Raw genomic sequence first — 13,672 nt, forward strand, 5'->3', positions numbered from 1 at the left:
ACACCATAGTGACTGGCTGACTCATTTGTACCATTACTACATAACATCCTAAATGAGTATAATACTGATCATAACAGAATCACGATTGAACAAAATATAATCATCATGACATGGTTATACTGACTTATACTTGTTACATTTACATTTGAACCATCTAGCAGATGGTTTTATCCTCAACTACTAGAGATTACAGGGACAGTCTCCCTGGAGTGAAATAGGGCTAAATGCCCTAGTGGCGTTCCCAAGTTACCCCAGGCTACACTAGTGGTGGTGTTCAGTGTCCAGTTGGGATTTTAACTCATGACCTTCTGATCACCATCATAGGGAATATCATAACAGATGAGAAATCTGTCCCCTCACAAATCCACCAGTTGTGTGTGCTGATGTCATGTACTATGTACTGACTACTTTTAATTAGCAAATCAATCAAACTAGTTAAATTATAACTTTCTTTATGATCATGACCTTTATGACCTGGCTGAAAGATAAATATAGTCTAAATAAAATTGTGTTCAGTTGGTCTTGGGTACTTTTAATGGATCAGTGTGAGGGACAGTCAACAATTGTACAAACAAACGATTTGATAATGTAACTTATTATGAGTAGATATTAAGCCACAATTCGTCATCTGGTACTATCAATAGTTGGAACGTTCAGGTGAACACATTTACATTTACATTCATACAGTTACATTTACACTTTTCAAAAACATTCATGAATCATAATGTGCAATGTATACAGACATCTTTATTCAGAAATGATCTAATGATTATGCTATACTAGTTTCCAGCCTGTGCAATTGATTTTCTGTTTAGTCAACTGTTAGTAGCTTTAGTCAATGTTAAAAAGAGTGACAGTTTCTCTTTTCAAAAAGTAGGATCTAGGACTTTTCCCACCTGTTTTTTTAAGTTTAGGATTTGCATTAATAATGCTAGTGTTCCAGAGTAGGTAAGGCATGTACCTTCCTCTCCACTTCATTGCAGTATTTTTCTGGAAGTCCAGCAGCCCTGAAAGAAAAAACGAGTAAACATGAATTGATTCGGCGTATCGAAAATGGCCTCTTACTGTAGTTTACACACTGTAGAAAGCTTAATGTAAATGCTCTGTCTTTTCTATTGCAATTCACTAACTTGAGTTCCTTCAGCTTCTTCTCCTTGATCTCATCCAGGCGTATGCGACGCTGGCGGGCCTCTTCGTCCAGACGGTCTCCCTCTTTGAAGACCTCCCTGCGCTGTGTGACGGCCTGTAGCTCACGCTCCCTCACCTGCTGACGTATCCCGTCCGCATGGCGAAGGACCTTCTGCCTGTGATTGTCCTCCTTGTCCTTCTCCTTAGAGATGGACACCTGCTGGGCTCTGGTGGAAGAGGAAGCAGGGCAAAGAGACTGTTTGGAACTATAGTTACAACTATAGTTAGTACTGTGTGTAATATTTACTTACGAGCTCAAAAGGCAGTGTTTGTCTTCCGAAGAAAGTGTGACATTGCGGACATACCTCAACACCCTCTCAAATTCAGCCCTCTCTCGCCCGGCCTCAATGGAAAGGAGGTGCTCTTTGTGGGTGACCTGCTCCAAGCGCGCTGCCTTCAATCTCTCCTCCTCCTCTACTTTCTTTTTGAGCTGCTCTTTCTCTTTTCTCCTCCACTCCCTCTCTGCAGCCTCCTGGTTCCTCCGGGCTCGAAGCTCATCCTGACAGTCACATAGAAACACTCCCTGTTAATGTCTCCATGTCCTCTACAGCCAATTAGGTATCATACTAGAATAGCAACTTGTTTGCCTGGTCGCCACAACAAAAGAAATAGGTGTTGGCTAATAGAACAAAGGGTTTGGTGCAACTGGGCAAGCAAAATGTCTTGAGCTGAAAATGAGTTCAGGATGGCTGTTATGGTTGTGTGTGTTAAGGGGATAAATAAGTGAACTTGATGCTAACCTGCTCAGCTTTGAAGTCTCTGTCTCTCTCCTGCAGGGCTCTCAGTCTGGCCACCTCCTTCTCCTTCTCTCTCTTGATGCGTGTCTGTTCAGCCTCATACTCAGCCTCCCGCTCCTGTAGGTCATACAGAAATGAGTCTTTGTCCACCTCAAAGACTAATCTATTGGTTTGTGTGTGTTGGAGGGGGGGGGGGGGTACTGCACTGATCCACACAGTACACACATTTTGTACTGTATTCTCACCATTTTCTTGCGGGTGTACTCCATGGCTCTGAGGTTAGCCAGTCTCTCCTCTTCCTTCTTGTGTTCCTTGGCCAGCAAGCTGTCCTCATTGATGCGGAGGATCTCCAGTTGCAGCCTCCGCTGCTCCTCCTTCTTCCTCTCCAAAGCCTGTACCCACACAACCACAGATTGATCAGTCAGCCACACACACACACACACACACACACACACAGACATACAGTGCATATACCACACGCAGCCTACGTCCATACACACCACTCTGAGTTTTCAACTAGTTTGTTCCAGAATGATTATAGAATTGCTGTGCTGCACTAAAATACCTCCAGCTCCTCCACCTGCATCCTCTCTAGGTTCTCCAGCATCTGCTGCCCCTCCTGCTCCTTCACCTCATCCTGCAGCATCCGGTCCTCCAGACGCTCCTGCATCTGATTCACAATCAGCTGCTTTCCCCTGGACACTCACAAAACAGAGGAAAGAGTTGAGGTGTTGTATGGTAGAGACAGACTGACGTCTGGTGTGTGTGTGTGTGCGCGTCTGTGTGTGTGTGTCATAACGAGGCCTCACTGGATCCTCTGATGTTTGCGTTGCTCGACGATCTGGTCCTGGGCCTCCAGGGCTCTCCTGCGGTCCAGCTCCATCATGGCATCCAGATGCGTCTCCTCCTCTTGCAGCTCAGTCAGGATCTGCTGCTTCTCCAGTATCTGAGCATCACGCACTGCGTGGCATTGGGCACCTAGGATCAGCTGAGGAACAGAAAGGTACCCACATGGACAATAGGACACACACGCTTACACAGAGGTGGGAGAGTATGGTCAGTGAGTAGGTAAGATACTGCAGGAATGTGTTAGTTAAGTAATTTAAAATATATATATATTATAAAGGAGGTATGAACCACACAAGTGAAAGAGTGACCAGTTAATTTCCTACCTCATTGAGTTTCTTGACTTCATCCTCCTGCTCCATCCTCATGGCGTTGGCTCTCTCCAACAGGTACTGAGCCTTGTCCTTGGCCTCGGCCTCCAGCTCACTCAGACCCTGGTTCTTCTGACGCGACAGGTCGGCCTGACGGATATTAGCCTTCCTCTCCTCAGCAGCATCCTAGCCAGAGTTAACCATAGTAAACTTAGGTCAGTTTAGGCCTACACCTAATTGTTAAGGACAGGACTGTGGTAAGCTGAGCTGATCATAGATCTGTGTTGTAGGTGTTGAAGCAGATATATGACATAGTTCGTCATACAGCTGTGTCATGTATGAAGGGTTGCTCGCAGAAGAGCAACAGAACACACAAACATACACAGATACACACACACACACACACATATACACAGATACAAACACAAACACACACACACACACACACACACACACACACACACAAACACACACACACACACACACACACACACACACACACACACACACACACACACACCCTCACAGAGCAACATTCCTCACCATGGCGTCTTCCCTTTCCTTCTTCTGGGCTCCCAACATGGCGTCCCTCTCTTCCTTGGTTGGAACTTGAGATGCTAATGCAATACGCTTAAACTCAGTCGGCCGGAAGATTATGGACAGACCAGGTGGATCCTTACTTGAGATCCTGGCAAAATGACAGTAAATTTGTTCCGAATTTGTATTTGACCACTGGTAAAGTCGTTGTACATGTTTACTGCTACAATGCTGCTTTTGCCAAGTCAAATACTTTAGGATAGGCTTTTCTTAATGTTCATCAGATAATTGCAGTGCATGTTAGTAACTGGATACTTGCTTCAGGTCACGGATGAGGTCCATGGTAATAATGCGAACTGTCTCTGGTTTCTGAGCCTTCTGACTTGTAGCAGAGCAGGGCTGGACCCTGGGTAATGAGCAGCCCCTTCTCTCATAGTCTTTCACATCACAGGTTGACAGCTTGGGTGGGAAAAAAAATCCAACATAAATTTCCACCATATCTCTCTGATACTCACCTACTTTGAGGTGTAGTGCTGAGGCACAAACATGTACATTTCAAGCCTGCAAACTGTGACACTTTAAATAACGTGAAAAAATACTATTGTGCAATATGACAACCCTAGTTGACTATCTGTGCAGTATAGTACAGTGGATTGTGTACATAGCCTTTATTTATGTAAACCAGCTCCTTACCTTCTTGTGATTTTATTCTTTTTCTAAAAGTTTTTTTTTTTTTTCCTTTCCTAACACCAGGGGAGCCACCCCTCCTAAATTTCGTTGTTTGGTACCTGTACTGTAGCAATGACAATAAAGTCCATTCATTCATTCATTCATTCATACTCTGCTATTAACCTCCCATGACCCACCTGACCTGTGGCTCACCTGTTTTGGGGTTCCAAAGAGACTTTCATCCACATGGGAGGTGAGGGCATGGGTGCGATAGCGGCGTGGATGGGAGCTGCCCAAGCCTCGTTTAGATGAAGAGCCAGAGGCACTCCGTGTCTGGAGGCGAGACAGGACATGAGACAGGACATGAGTCATGTACAAACCTCCACTTAGCTACTAATGATGCAACGAATGTCAGAGAAGTGTGTCCCACGATTCAAAACGTTAGCTACCATGGTCTTTCAAATTGTTCTCTCTCGCCAACCAACATGACATAATAATTAAAACATTGAACAGAAGATCAACAGAACACCATTATTATAATACGAGATAGTATTATGAAACAGCAGTCCGGTGTATGAAGCAGGTACCAGTTCCTTCGCCTGTATCATTGTAGGCTGTGGGACGTTTGCACGAAGGTGTTTTGTTGTTGTTGCGTCTCCATGGAAACTACTGCGCTGCACGCACGCGTCAACCCCAGCAGCGTCAGGCGCGCGTCTCAACCGTGTCTCACGCTGCTACCGCGGCACGCCACCTAGAACAAAAACAAAACAAAAAACAAATATTATGGACATATTACTACTAGCCTACAGATGGCATGTATAACTGTAGGGGGCCGGACTTATATTTATTTATTTTATTTAGGCATAATTAGCATATTATTGTTTAATATTTTAACTTTCTTTCCAAATGTATGTTATTAATGGCTTATTATCAGTGTTAACAGACTCCTGACACCTATACTGCAGCCAGCCACCAGGGGGCGATCAAGATATTTTGGCTTCACTTTGTTATTACACATTGTAATCATTTTCAGTTATCAATCATGCAAAATGTCACTCTCAGACAACCTGAAGCGTAAAATTCACGTGGAAAACCGCAGTTTTAATGAGGAATGGACTGACAAGTACGCATTCATCTGGCCAACATTTAGTAAAGCAAAACCTGTAGGCTATGCCTCATCTGCACTGAAACGGTAGTTGTTGAAAAACGATACAATCTTCGCCGTTACAATTATACAAGGCATGCATCTTTCAGAGAATCATACCCTGAGAAGTCATACCCTGAGACTGCTCCTCCTGAGACATCTACTGCACCCCAGAACTGCGTCTCCTGAAGACACCCGCTTTTCCCCTCTACTGTGTCCCCTAAAAACTTCTATTGACCCCGTTGTACTGTTTCTCTGTTTCTCCAGATATATAAATAAAAAACAACAACCTGAGCTGGATTATTCTTCCTGCTACGACTGGTCACTGGTGGATTGATGATTCATTTGCTTAGTCAAATGTATTGATTGTAAGTCGCTTTGGAATAAGGTGTCTGCTAAATACCAAAAAATGATGCTGCCATGAAAGGAAGCATTTCTGATATTGCCTCAAGGTGCAGTGCCCAATTGCCAGTACGTTCAGCTCTCAGAAACTTGCGAAGTATGTCCACCATATCCATGTACTGCAACCAGAGGGCAGCTGTCCTGCTACAGGATTTTAAGTATTCACTTTTGCTTTTGAGTTGTTCCTTTATTCTGAGTATCACATCAGCATTGCAAGCCTTCTCTGCAGACACTGATCCCTCCATCAACTGTGCATAGAGGACAGCAACTTCATCCAGATCAGATGCATGCAGGTATCTTTGACCCTCTTATGGAAGCTTGGGCTAGTAATATAAGTAAGTCCAAGATGGCCGCGCGCTTAGACGCTGCAGCTCGGGGGGCTACCACACTGGTGTTTCATTGTGTTTTTAATTACATTTGTATGTTCACTTTTTTTTTGTAGTACTTATAGGGAACAGTTGTGTATATAGTACCTACAGCAGGCTCGACTTATTAGAAGTCGGCACGCAAAACGACAAGATAGTTACGGCGGATTTCCTGGAGCAATACAGGATTGACAAGGACATCGCAAGGCTACCGGGAGAGCCCTGGTTCACAGTCCCCTCCCTGAGGCGGAAACGCCGGCGGCGAGACCGTAGGAAACGGCGAGGCCGCCGGTGAGGCCTGCTAGCAAGATTGAGACGCAGCCCAAACAAACCAGCCTGACGAACAAGATGGATGAACTGAGACTACAGGTGGCCAAAAACAACATCGTAGGGGATAGCTGTGTGATTATTCTGACCGAAACCTGGCTAAATGACAACATTGTGGACGCTACTGTTAGCTTGGAGGGACGAACGCTGCACCGCGCTGACCGAACGCTGCTTAGTGAGAAGACCCGCGGAGGCGGCCTCATTATATCTACGAAGGACAGCTGGTGCTTAAACACGAAAACTGTAAGTAGCCACTGCTCCCCAGACCTGGAATACTTGACTGTTAAATGCCGACCCACATACCTCCCTAGGGAGTTTAACGCGGTGCTAATTACATGTGTGTATATAGCGCCTAGCGCAGACAGCAGAGTAGCATTGGCGCGACTATATGAAGTCATCAGTAGCCAACAAAGCACTGATCCACAGGCTATTCACATCATAGCGGGGGACTTTAATCATGTCGACCTGAAGGCAGTACTACCCAAGTTCTATCAGCATGTGAAATGTGCAACGAGAGGAGAAAAAACACTGGATAAGGTATACACCAACATCAAACGTGCTTACAAGGCTAGTCCGCTAGCTCATCTAGGCATGTCTGACCATGTGTCAATCCTCCTGATTCCTGCATACACTACAATGGGGAAAAGTGCTCCCATCACCACTAAGACTGTCAGAACCTGGCCAGAAGGGTCCGCTCCACTGCAGATCTGCCTAAATGACACCCTATGGCAGGAATATGAGCATGAGGACCTGGAACAGTACACGTCGTCGGTTCTGAACCACATAGTGAACTGCACCAACTCAGTCACCGTGGACAAACGGGTCCGGGTCTACCCCAACACGAAGCCATGGATGACTGGGAAGGTCCAAAAACTGATCAACGAGAGGGACAACGCCTTCTTCGCAGGGAAGAGCACACCGCTGTACAGCTCCATCAGGGCCAACCTAAAGCGCGGCATCAAAGCGGCCAAGGCAGAGCACAGAGAGAAGATTGAGGAATGCCTCCTGAGCAACGACTCCAGGCGGATGTGGCAGGGGGTTCAGCAGATGACAAACTTCAGAGCCAACAGGCTCACAGCCGCAGAGGACGACCCCCTGCTGGCGGGAAAGCTGAACACCTTCTACGCCCGGTTCGACGAGGGGCGAACGGAGGTAACCGCAACACAAACACCACTCTCTCCAGCTCTCAGCAGCCTCACCCTCACAGAGCATGAGGTGAGACGCGTACTGAAGGCGGTGGACCCCAGGAAAGCCTCGGGCCCGGATGGCGTCCTGGGACGGGTGCTGAGAGACTGCGCCGACCAGCTGGCCGGGGTTTTCACCAACATCTTTAACCAGTCCCTGTCCCAGGCCACCGTCCCACCCTGCCTGAAAACCTCAACTATCATCCCAGTCCCGAAGAAAAGCACGGTGAGCTGCCTAAACGACTACCGCCCGGTGGCACTCACACCAATCATCATGAAGTGCTTCGAGAAACTAGTCCGGGCCCACATACTCACACGCCTCCCGCCCAACCTGGATCCATACCAGTTCGCCTACAGAGCCCACAGGTCCACAGAGGACGCCATAGCGACGACTCTCCACGCCACTCTATCCCACCTGGAGAGGGGAAACAGCTACGCGAGACTGCTCTTCGTGGACTTCAGCTCCGCCTTCAACACCATCCTTCCAGACAGGCTAGTGACCAAACTACTAGACCTGGGTCTATCACACTCTATATGTGCGTGGATCAAGGACTTCCTGACCGACCGCCCCCCGAGGGTGCGGGTGGGCCCCCACACCTCCACAGCCCTCAGCCTCAGCACTGGGTCCCCCCAGGGCTGCGTGCTAAGCCCCATCCTCTACAACCTCTACACCCACGACTTCACCCCCGTCCACCCCAGCAACTACATCGTAAAGTTTGCAGACGACACCACCGTGGTGGGATGTATCTCGGGGGGGGACGAGGCGGCGTACAGGGATGAGGTAGAGCAACTGAGCAAGCTGTGCAAGGTTAACAACCTGCTGCTAAACAAGTCAAAGACCCAGGAATTCATCGTAGACTTCAGGAGGACTTCAAAAGTCCGAGATCCAGCCCCTGCTCATCGACGGAGAGAGCGTGGAGAGAGTCTCAACCCTCCGATTCCTGGGACATCACATGTGGGATGACCTGGCCTGGAAGGACAACACAAAAGGCACCATCAAGAGGGCACAACAGCGGCTATACACCCTGAGATGCCTCAGGAAAGAACACAACAAGCAGGAGATACTGGTGGCCTTCTACCGCGGCGCAGTGGAGAGCATCCTCACCTACGGCATCTGCAACTGGTTCTACAGCTGCACAACAGCGGAGAGAAACGCGCTACAGAGAGTCGTGAGAACAGCACAGAAGATCACCGGCGCCCCCCTCCCCTCTCTGGAAGAGCTGTACAACACACGCTGTCTCAGGAAGGCCTCCAAGATCTCCAGGGACCCGACCCACCCTGGGCACGTACACTTTATCAGGCTGCCCTCGAAAAGGAGGTACAGGACCCCGGCCGCTAAGACAAACAGACTGAAGAACTGCTTCTACCACAGGGCCGTCAAGGCCCTGAACACAGCAAAGGCCTAAGTTCTGGGCCCAGGACAGTCTGGACGGATTGTATGGCAGCTAGTGCTGAGGCACAAACATGTACATTTCAAGCCTGCAAACTGTGACACTTTAAATAACGTGAAAAAATACTTTTGTGCAATATGACAACCCTAGTTGACTATCTGTGCAGTATAGTACAGTGGATTGTGTACATAGCCTTTATTTATGTAAACCAGCTCCTTACCTTCTTGTGATTTTATTCTTTTTCTAAAAGTTTTTTTTTTTCCCTTTCCTAACACCAGGGGAGCCACCCCTCCTAAATTTCGTTGTTTGGTACCTGTACTGTAGCAATGACAATAAAGTCCATTCATTCATTCATTCATTCATTCATAATACAAAAAATACTTAAAAAGTGTAAAAGGTCAATCTTTTTTTTTTAATGGGTTAGGGTTAGATGGTCTGATATATATTTGTAGGAATACCTGGAATATGAAATTATAAAAACCTTTCATTACGAATATATTGCAAGAAAACGAACCCACTGGTTCCTCTTGACCCACTTACCTGTATGCATCTATGGGTTAAGAATTTCCTTTTACACACATATAGTACTGCATCCAACTCCATGTCTCATGTAAAACTCATGTTTCTGGGTGATTGTGGACAGTATTGAACACTTTGTGTGGACATCAGACAAGAAGACATGCATAAAAACATTATTTAACATGGGCGTCAAGGGGAAATTGTGGCATCACCAGTTTCAGTATTTTTCAATACTTTCCACCACTTGGATTTCTTAAGACTTTTGATATGTTATGAAGGACATATCCATGAGACTAGGACAGTTGAAAGAGTTTCTGTTGCAATTTGTCTGAGGTCATATTGTATATGCCTGTACTATCAACCCACTTCTGTTCTCTCTCCATCTGTCCTCTTTTCACTCTGTGTCTTGTCTTGCTGTCTGTGTTTTGTCTGTTTCTGACTGTGACATGGCTGTTACTGTCTTCATTGTCTGCGTGTTTGTACTGTCCGTGTCTCTCTCCATGATCTACTCTTCTGTTTGCATGGCTCCCTTGTAAAAGAGACCTTGGTCACAGCTCCCCAGGCTAGACTGTAAAAAAAAGTACATACATACATGAAAGCGCACACACACACACACACACACATAGACACACACAGACACACGCGCACATGCACACACAGACACACGCACACACACACGCACACACACACACATGTCCAGACACGATATCCAAACCCAGAAGCAAAGGGGAAAACAAAAGTAGTGAAGAAGATATATAAGTCAGAAAATATGCAACCGTGGCCTGTGGTGGTCCAGTGGTCTGGCACCGCTGTCTACAGTGCACACATGTGCCCATGTTGGCATGGGTTCGAGTCTGGCCCATGCCCTGCTGACATGTCCTCTCTCCTTACTTTCCTGTCTGTCTTTACTATATCTGTCCAATAAAATGAAATGTGAGTGGGACAACCCAACTCAGAAAAAATGACTTAAAATGTTATATATTTTTTAAAATATGCAACCGCCTTGAACCGACCTGAAAATGTGTGCGTAAAATGACACCAGGACACCGGACGCCCCGCTACAGGTTAACTCTGGCACATCTGAGCTCTTATCCAAGAGATCAGAGATTAGAAAGACTTCACACACAAACACAGGAGGCTAATTCCCCATGTCAGACAAGTGTGTGTGTGTGTGTGTGTGTGTGTGTGTGTGTGTGTGTGTGTGTGTGTGTGTGTGTGAGAGAGAGAGAGAGACAGAAAGAGAGAGAGAGAGAGAGAGATGCAACCTGCAACAAACCTATAGTGTGAATTGACCATGTTGTCCAGGTCAAGCATGCATTTATCCTTTCCATAGAACTAGCAGCACTTTGGACAGACTAGGAGACATAGTTGTTGGCTGTGCCTGCTTCTGGACGTACAAACCATCCCTCCACCCTCTCACTCCCTCCACTGTGGCTCTGTGCCTCTCTCTCATGCACTTTTAACAGAGAAATAACCAAACTGCTGCTTCAGCATGTTTCTTTTCCCTTCTATGGAACTACAGTCTGTTGATCGATCTTGAAACAGCCTACTTAACCAAACTTACTGTAGTTGTAGACGGCAAGTATGTAGAGAACTGAACCCTGTATTGTGATTTAGAGAAATTTACTTTTACATGACAAATATTTCTGAATAATTTTTTTCTGGTGAGTTTCTTTCTGCTTGCTTGATGCTGTGAATTTGATCTTTTATAAATCATGCTCAGACTTGCTTCACTAACCAAGAGGACAAAATAATAAAATTATTATTATTATTATTATATTATTTGCAGATGGTTGTTTATAATTGTATAATTGTAAATATGATCAATTTATCCCTGTAGCCTGTTCTCTTGATTGTAGTTTCTAGTTGATTGTGTATTTCTGTAATAGTTTATGATAGGGTACGTTTCTGAAGCTGTAGTATTGTGATATGTTTTTTAATCTATTGTAATATTATTATATTAAATCATATTTAATTGACTAAAGCTGAAGCATGTTCATGTTTAAATGGGTTTGGTTCTCTACATACAGTTCAAACACCTGAAAAAAAGATACATCTGGTGGCTGGATGGTGGGACCATTGTTGTACGCTGTGTTTCTATGTCTGCTTAGTCTAATCCAAAGTCACACTCCCTACACTTGGACTGTCATGGTCATTCAAGCTTGGTACTGTACTGTAGTATAGCCAATAGCACCTACTATAGTCGTAGCTCCTGCCTAGAAAGCCCTCCCACCTAGTAGCAAGGCCCGTCTCGGCCAGCCTATTTTAATCTTGATTTATTCATCTCTGCCTATCAGGAATGGTCCCATCCGTCAGCCAGTGAAATAACCCAGAGGTCAGTTATAATGGCGACTCAGCCTTGCTCATCAGAGCTCCCCCTGCTGGCTGTGTCAGAGTCCTACATGCTCACCTCTCTGCCTCTTACAGGTGGACAAGCTTGATGCCTCCGAGTCCCTGAGGAAACAGGAGGAACAGGCCACAGAGTCTCAGCCCATCGTTTATGGTAGGAGCTGTACGCTATGTTTATTGTTTATGGTAGGAGCTGTATGCTATGTTTATTGTTTATGGTAGGAGCTGTATGCTATGTTTATTGGATCTGTTATTTTCTTGGGCCACATGGTCTGTTATTCTGTTATTTTCTGTCTGTTATTTTCTTGGGGCATATGGTCACGTGTGTATCCCCTGTGCTTGTGTTTCAGGCACGCCCCAACTCATGCTCACTTCGGGCACCAACGTGGCTGTGCCCCCCCAGCAACCCTATGGCTACGGCGGATACACAGCACCGGCCGGCTACAGCCAGCCCCCCCAGCCTGGCTTTGGCTATGGCATGTGAACCCACCCCCCCCCCCCCCCCAGTCACCTCTGTTTCTCCTTGTGTTCCTCACCAGCTCCCATGGTCTTTCTACTCACAACAGGGGATTCAAACATGCGCTCATTAAATTATTTTTTATTATATTCTCCATTATAAAACTGTAATGAAGGACTTTTTATTTGTATTGTTTTAAAATAAATTTGATCACATGTTTTTGTTTTGTTTTCCACATTCCATATTTATGACTACTTACATCACTAGAATGAAGGTTTTTGTGTGTAATGATGTATTTCTTTTTATGTTTTTTGTTATGTAATTAAGTGGACTTCAGAATGAAGTAACTGACCTTGGAAATAGGCGGAGAAGCAACTGATTTGCACTCTGTTGTGAGAAGAAACTAATATAGAAATCTCTTAATTTTGATGTACTGAACATGTGAACAGCTTACATTGTCTTTTGTCTGTCTGTATAATGCATTTCATTATTGTATATTCTGGAAAAGGTTACATATAATATTTGAACATATATTGCCACCCAATGGCTATAGATAGCAACACTAAGTAATGATAGTATATTCTGCACATGCGTGTAGCTTTATGGAGTTTTAAATGCATACAGACTGTATGTGTGAGATCTAATGATCTAAATAAGAATTTTAATCCCCCCTCAGCTATATTGGCTCTCTAGTCAATCCAGTAGATGTTAGTCCTCCTGTGTTGGCTCTGTGTGTTCTAGGTGACCTTCTGTTGTACCGTGTACAGTGCTTGTGTGTGAGTCTGTGTATGTGCAAGGGGACCAAGGCTGACTCCTAGGGACCTGTATGTGTATTTACTCACCACCCTTCTTGTGCTGAGGTCTGTGTCAGGTATTGTGGTGTTTCTAGGTCACCATAAGTTTGTGTGGACAGACCAAATGATACATTTAAAAAGTGGAGACCTCCACTGTCCTGTCTTGAATTTACTGAAAGCCTCCTAGCACTAAAATCACCGTTAACCATTTGCCCACAATGGACTTGAGAGTCTTAGTGCTGTGATGCTTTAGAGAAACGTACCCGTTGGGTTTAGTGTGATTGGCACTGAGAACAAATAGTAAATGAGATGAGGAGACAGTGGTTTGGTTTCCCAATGTCAACTTGATCAGGTCAGTAACACTCCTGTAGGTTAGATATTTAGATGGTTATTATGAATAATTAGATCTCAGTACATAATACAGTTCTTTGTCAAGAATGGTCTGAAATAAA

At 45.4% G+C, this 13,672-nt stretch overlaps 2 protein-coding genes across 2 annotated transcripts; one reads left to right on the forward strand and one right to left on the reverse strand.

The window, feature by feature from the left end:
* Nucleotides 1–931: 931 nt before the first annotated feature.
* On the reverse strand, nt 932–4,896 carry LOC308169035 (cilia- and flagella-associated protein 45-like; the record flags this gene model as incomplete). The annotated part of the gene is made up of 12 exons (XM_080543669.1): nt 932–1,007; nt 1,131–1,355; nt 1,494–1,687; nt 1,929–2,042; nt 2,171–2,317; nt 2,491–2,620; nt 2,735–2,913; nt 3,098–3,268; nt 3,626–3,757; nt 3,935–4,078; nt 4,502–4,621; nt 4,876–4,896. 12 exons carry the CDS (start codon nt 4,894–4,896, stop codon nt 932–934), a joined length of 1,653 nt encoding a protein of 550 aa, XP_080399795.1.
* Nucleotides 4,897–6,290: 1,394 nt separating this feature from the next.
* On the forward strand, nt 6,291–13,672 carry LOC308168299 (uncharacterized protein). Its single transcript, XM_080542831.1, has 3 exons — nt 6,291–6,769; nt 12,048–12,123; nt 12,320–13,672. Exons 1-3 carry the CDS (start codon nt 6,548–6,550, stop codon nt 12,451–12,453), a joined length of 432 nt encoding a protein of 143 aa, XP_080398957.1. The 5' UTR covers nt 6,291–6,547; the 3' UTR covers nt 12,454–13,672.

The sequence above is a fragment of the Nansenia antarctica genome (genome assembly GCF_963989245.1).
Source record: "Nansenia antarctica genome assembly, chromosome: 12".
Taxonomy (NCBI): domain Eukaryota; kingdom Metazoa; phylum Chordata; class Actinopteri; order Argentiniformes; family Microstomatidae; genus Nansenia; species Nansenia antarctica.

Bases quoted from the DNA above. Each gene is read 5' to 3' on its own strand.
- LOC308168299 (XM_080542831.1), top strand. From the start codon at position 6,548: ATGGATGAACTGAGACTACAGGTGGCCAAAAACAACATCGTAGGGGAT. The intron at 6,770-12,047 runs GTAAGTAGCCAC...TGCCTCTTACAG, and splicing joins GGTGCTTAAACACGAAAACT to GTGGACAAGCTTGATGCCTC. The intron at 12,124-12,319 runs GTAGGAGCTGTA...CTTGTGTTTCAG, and splicing joins GTCTCAGCCCATCGTTTATG to GCACGCCCCAACTCATGCTC.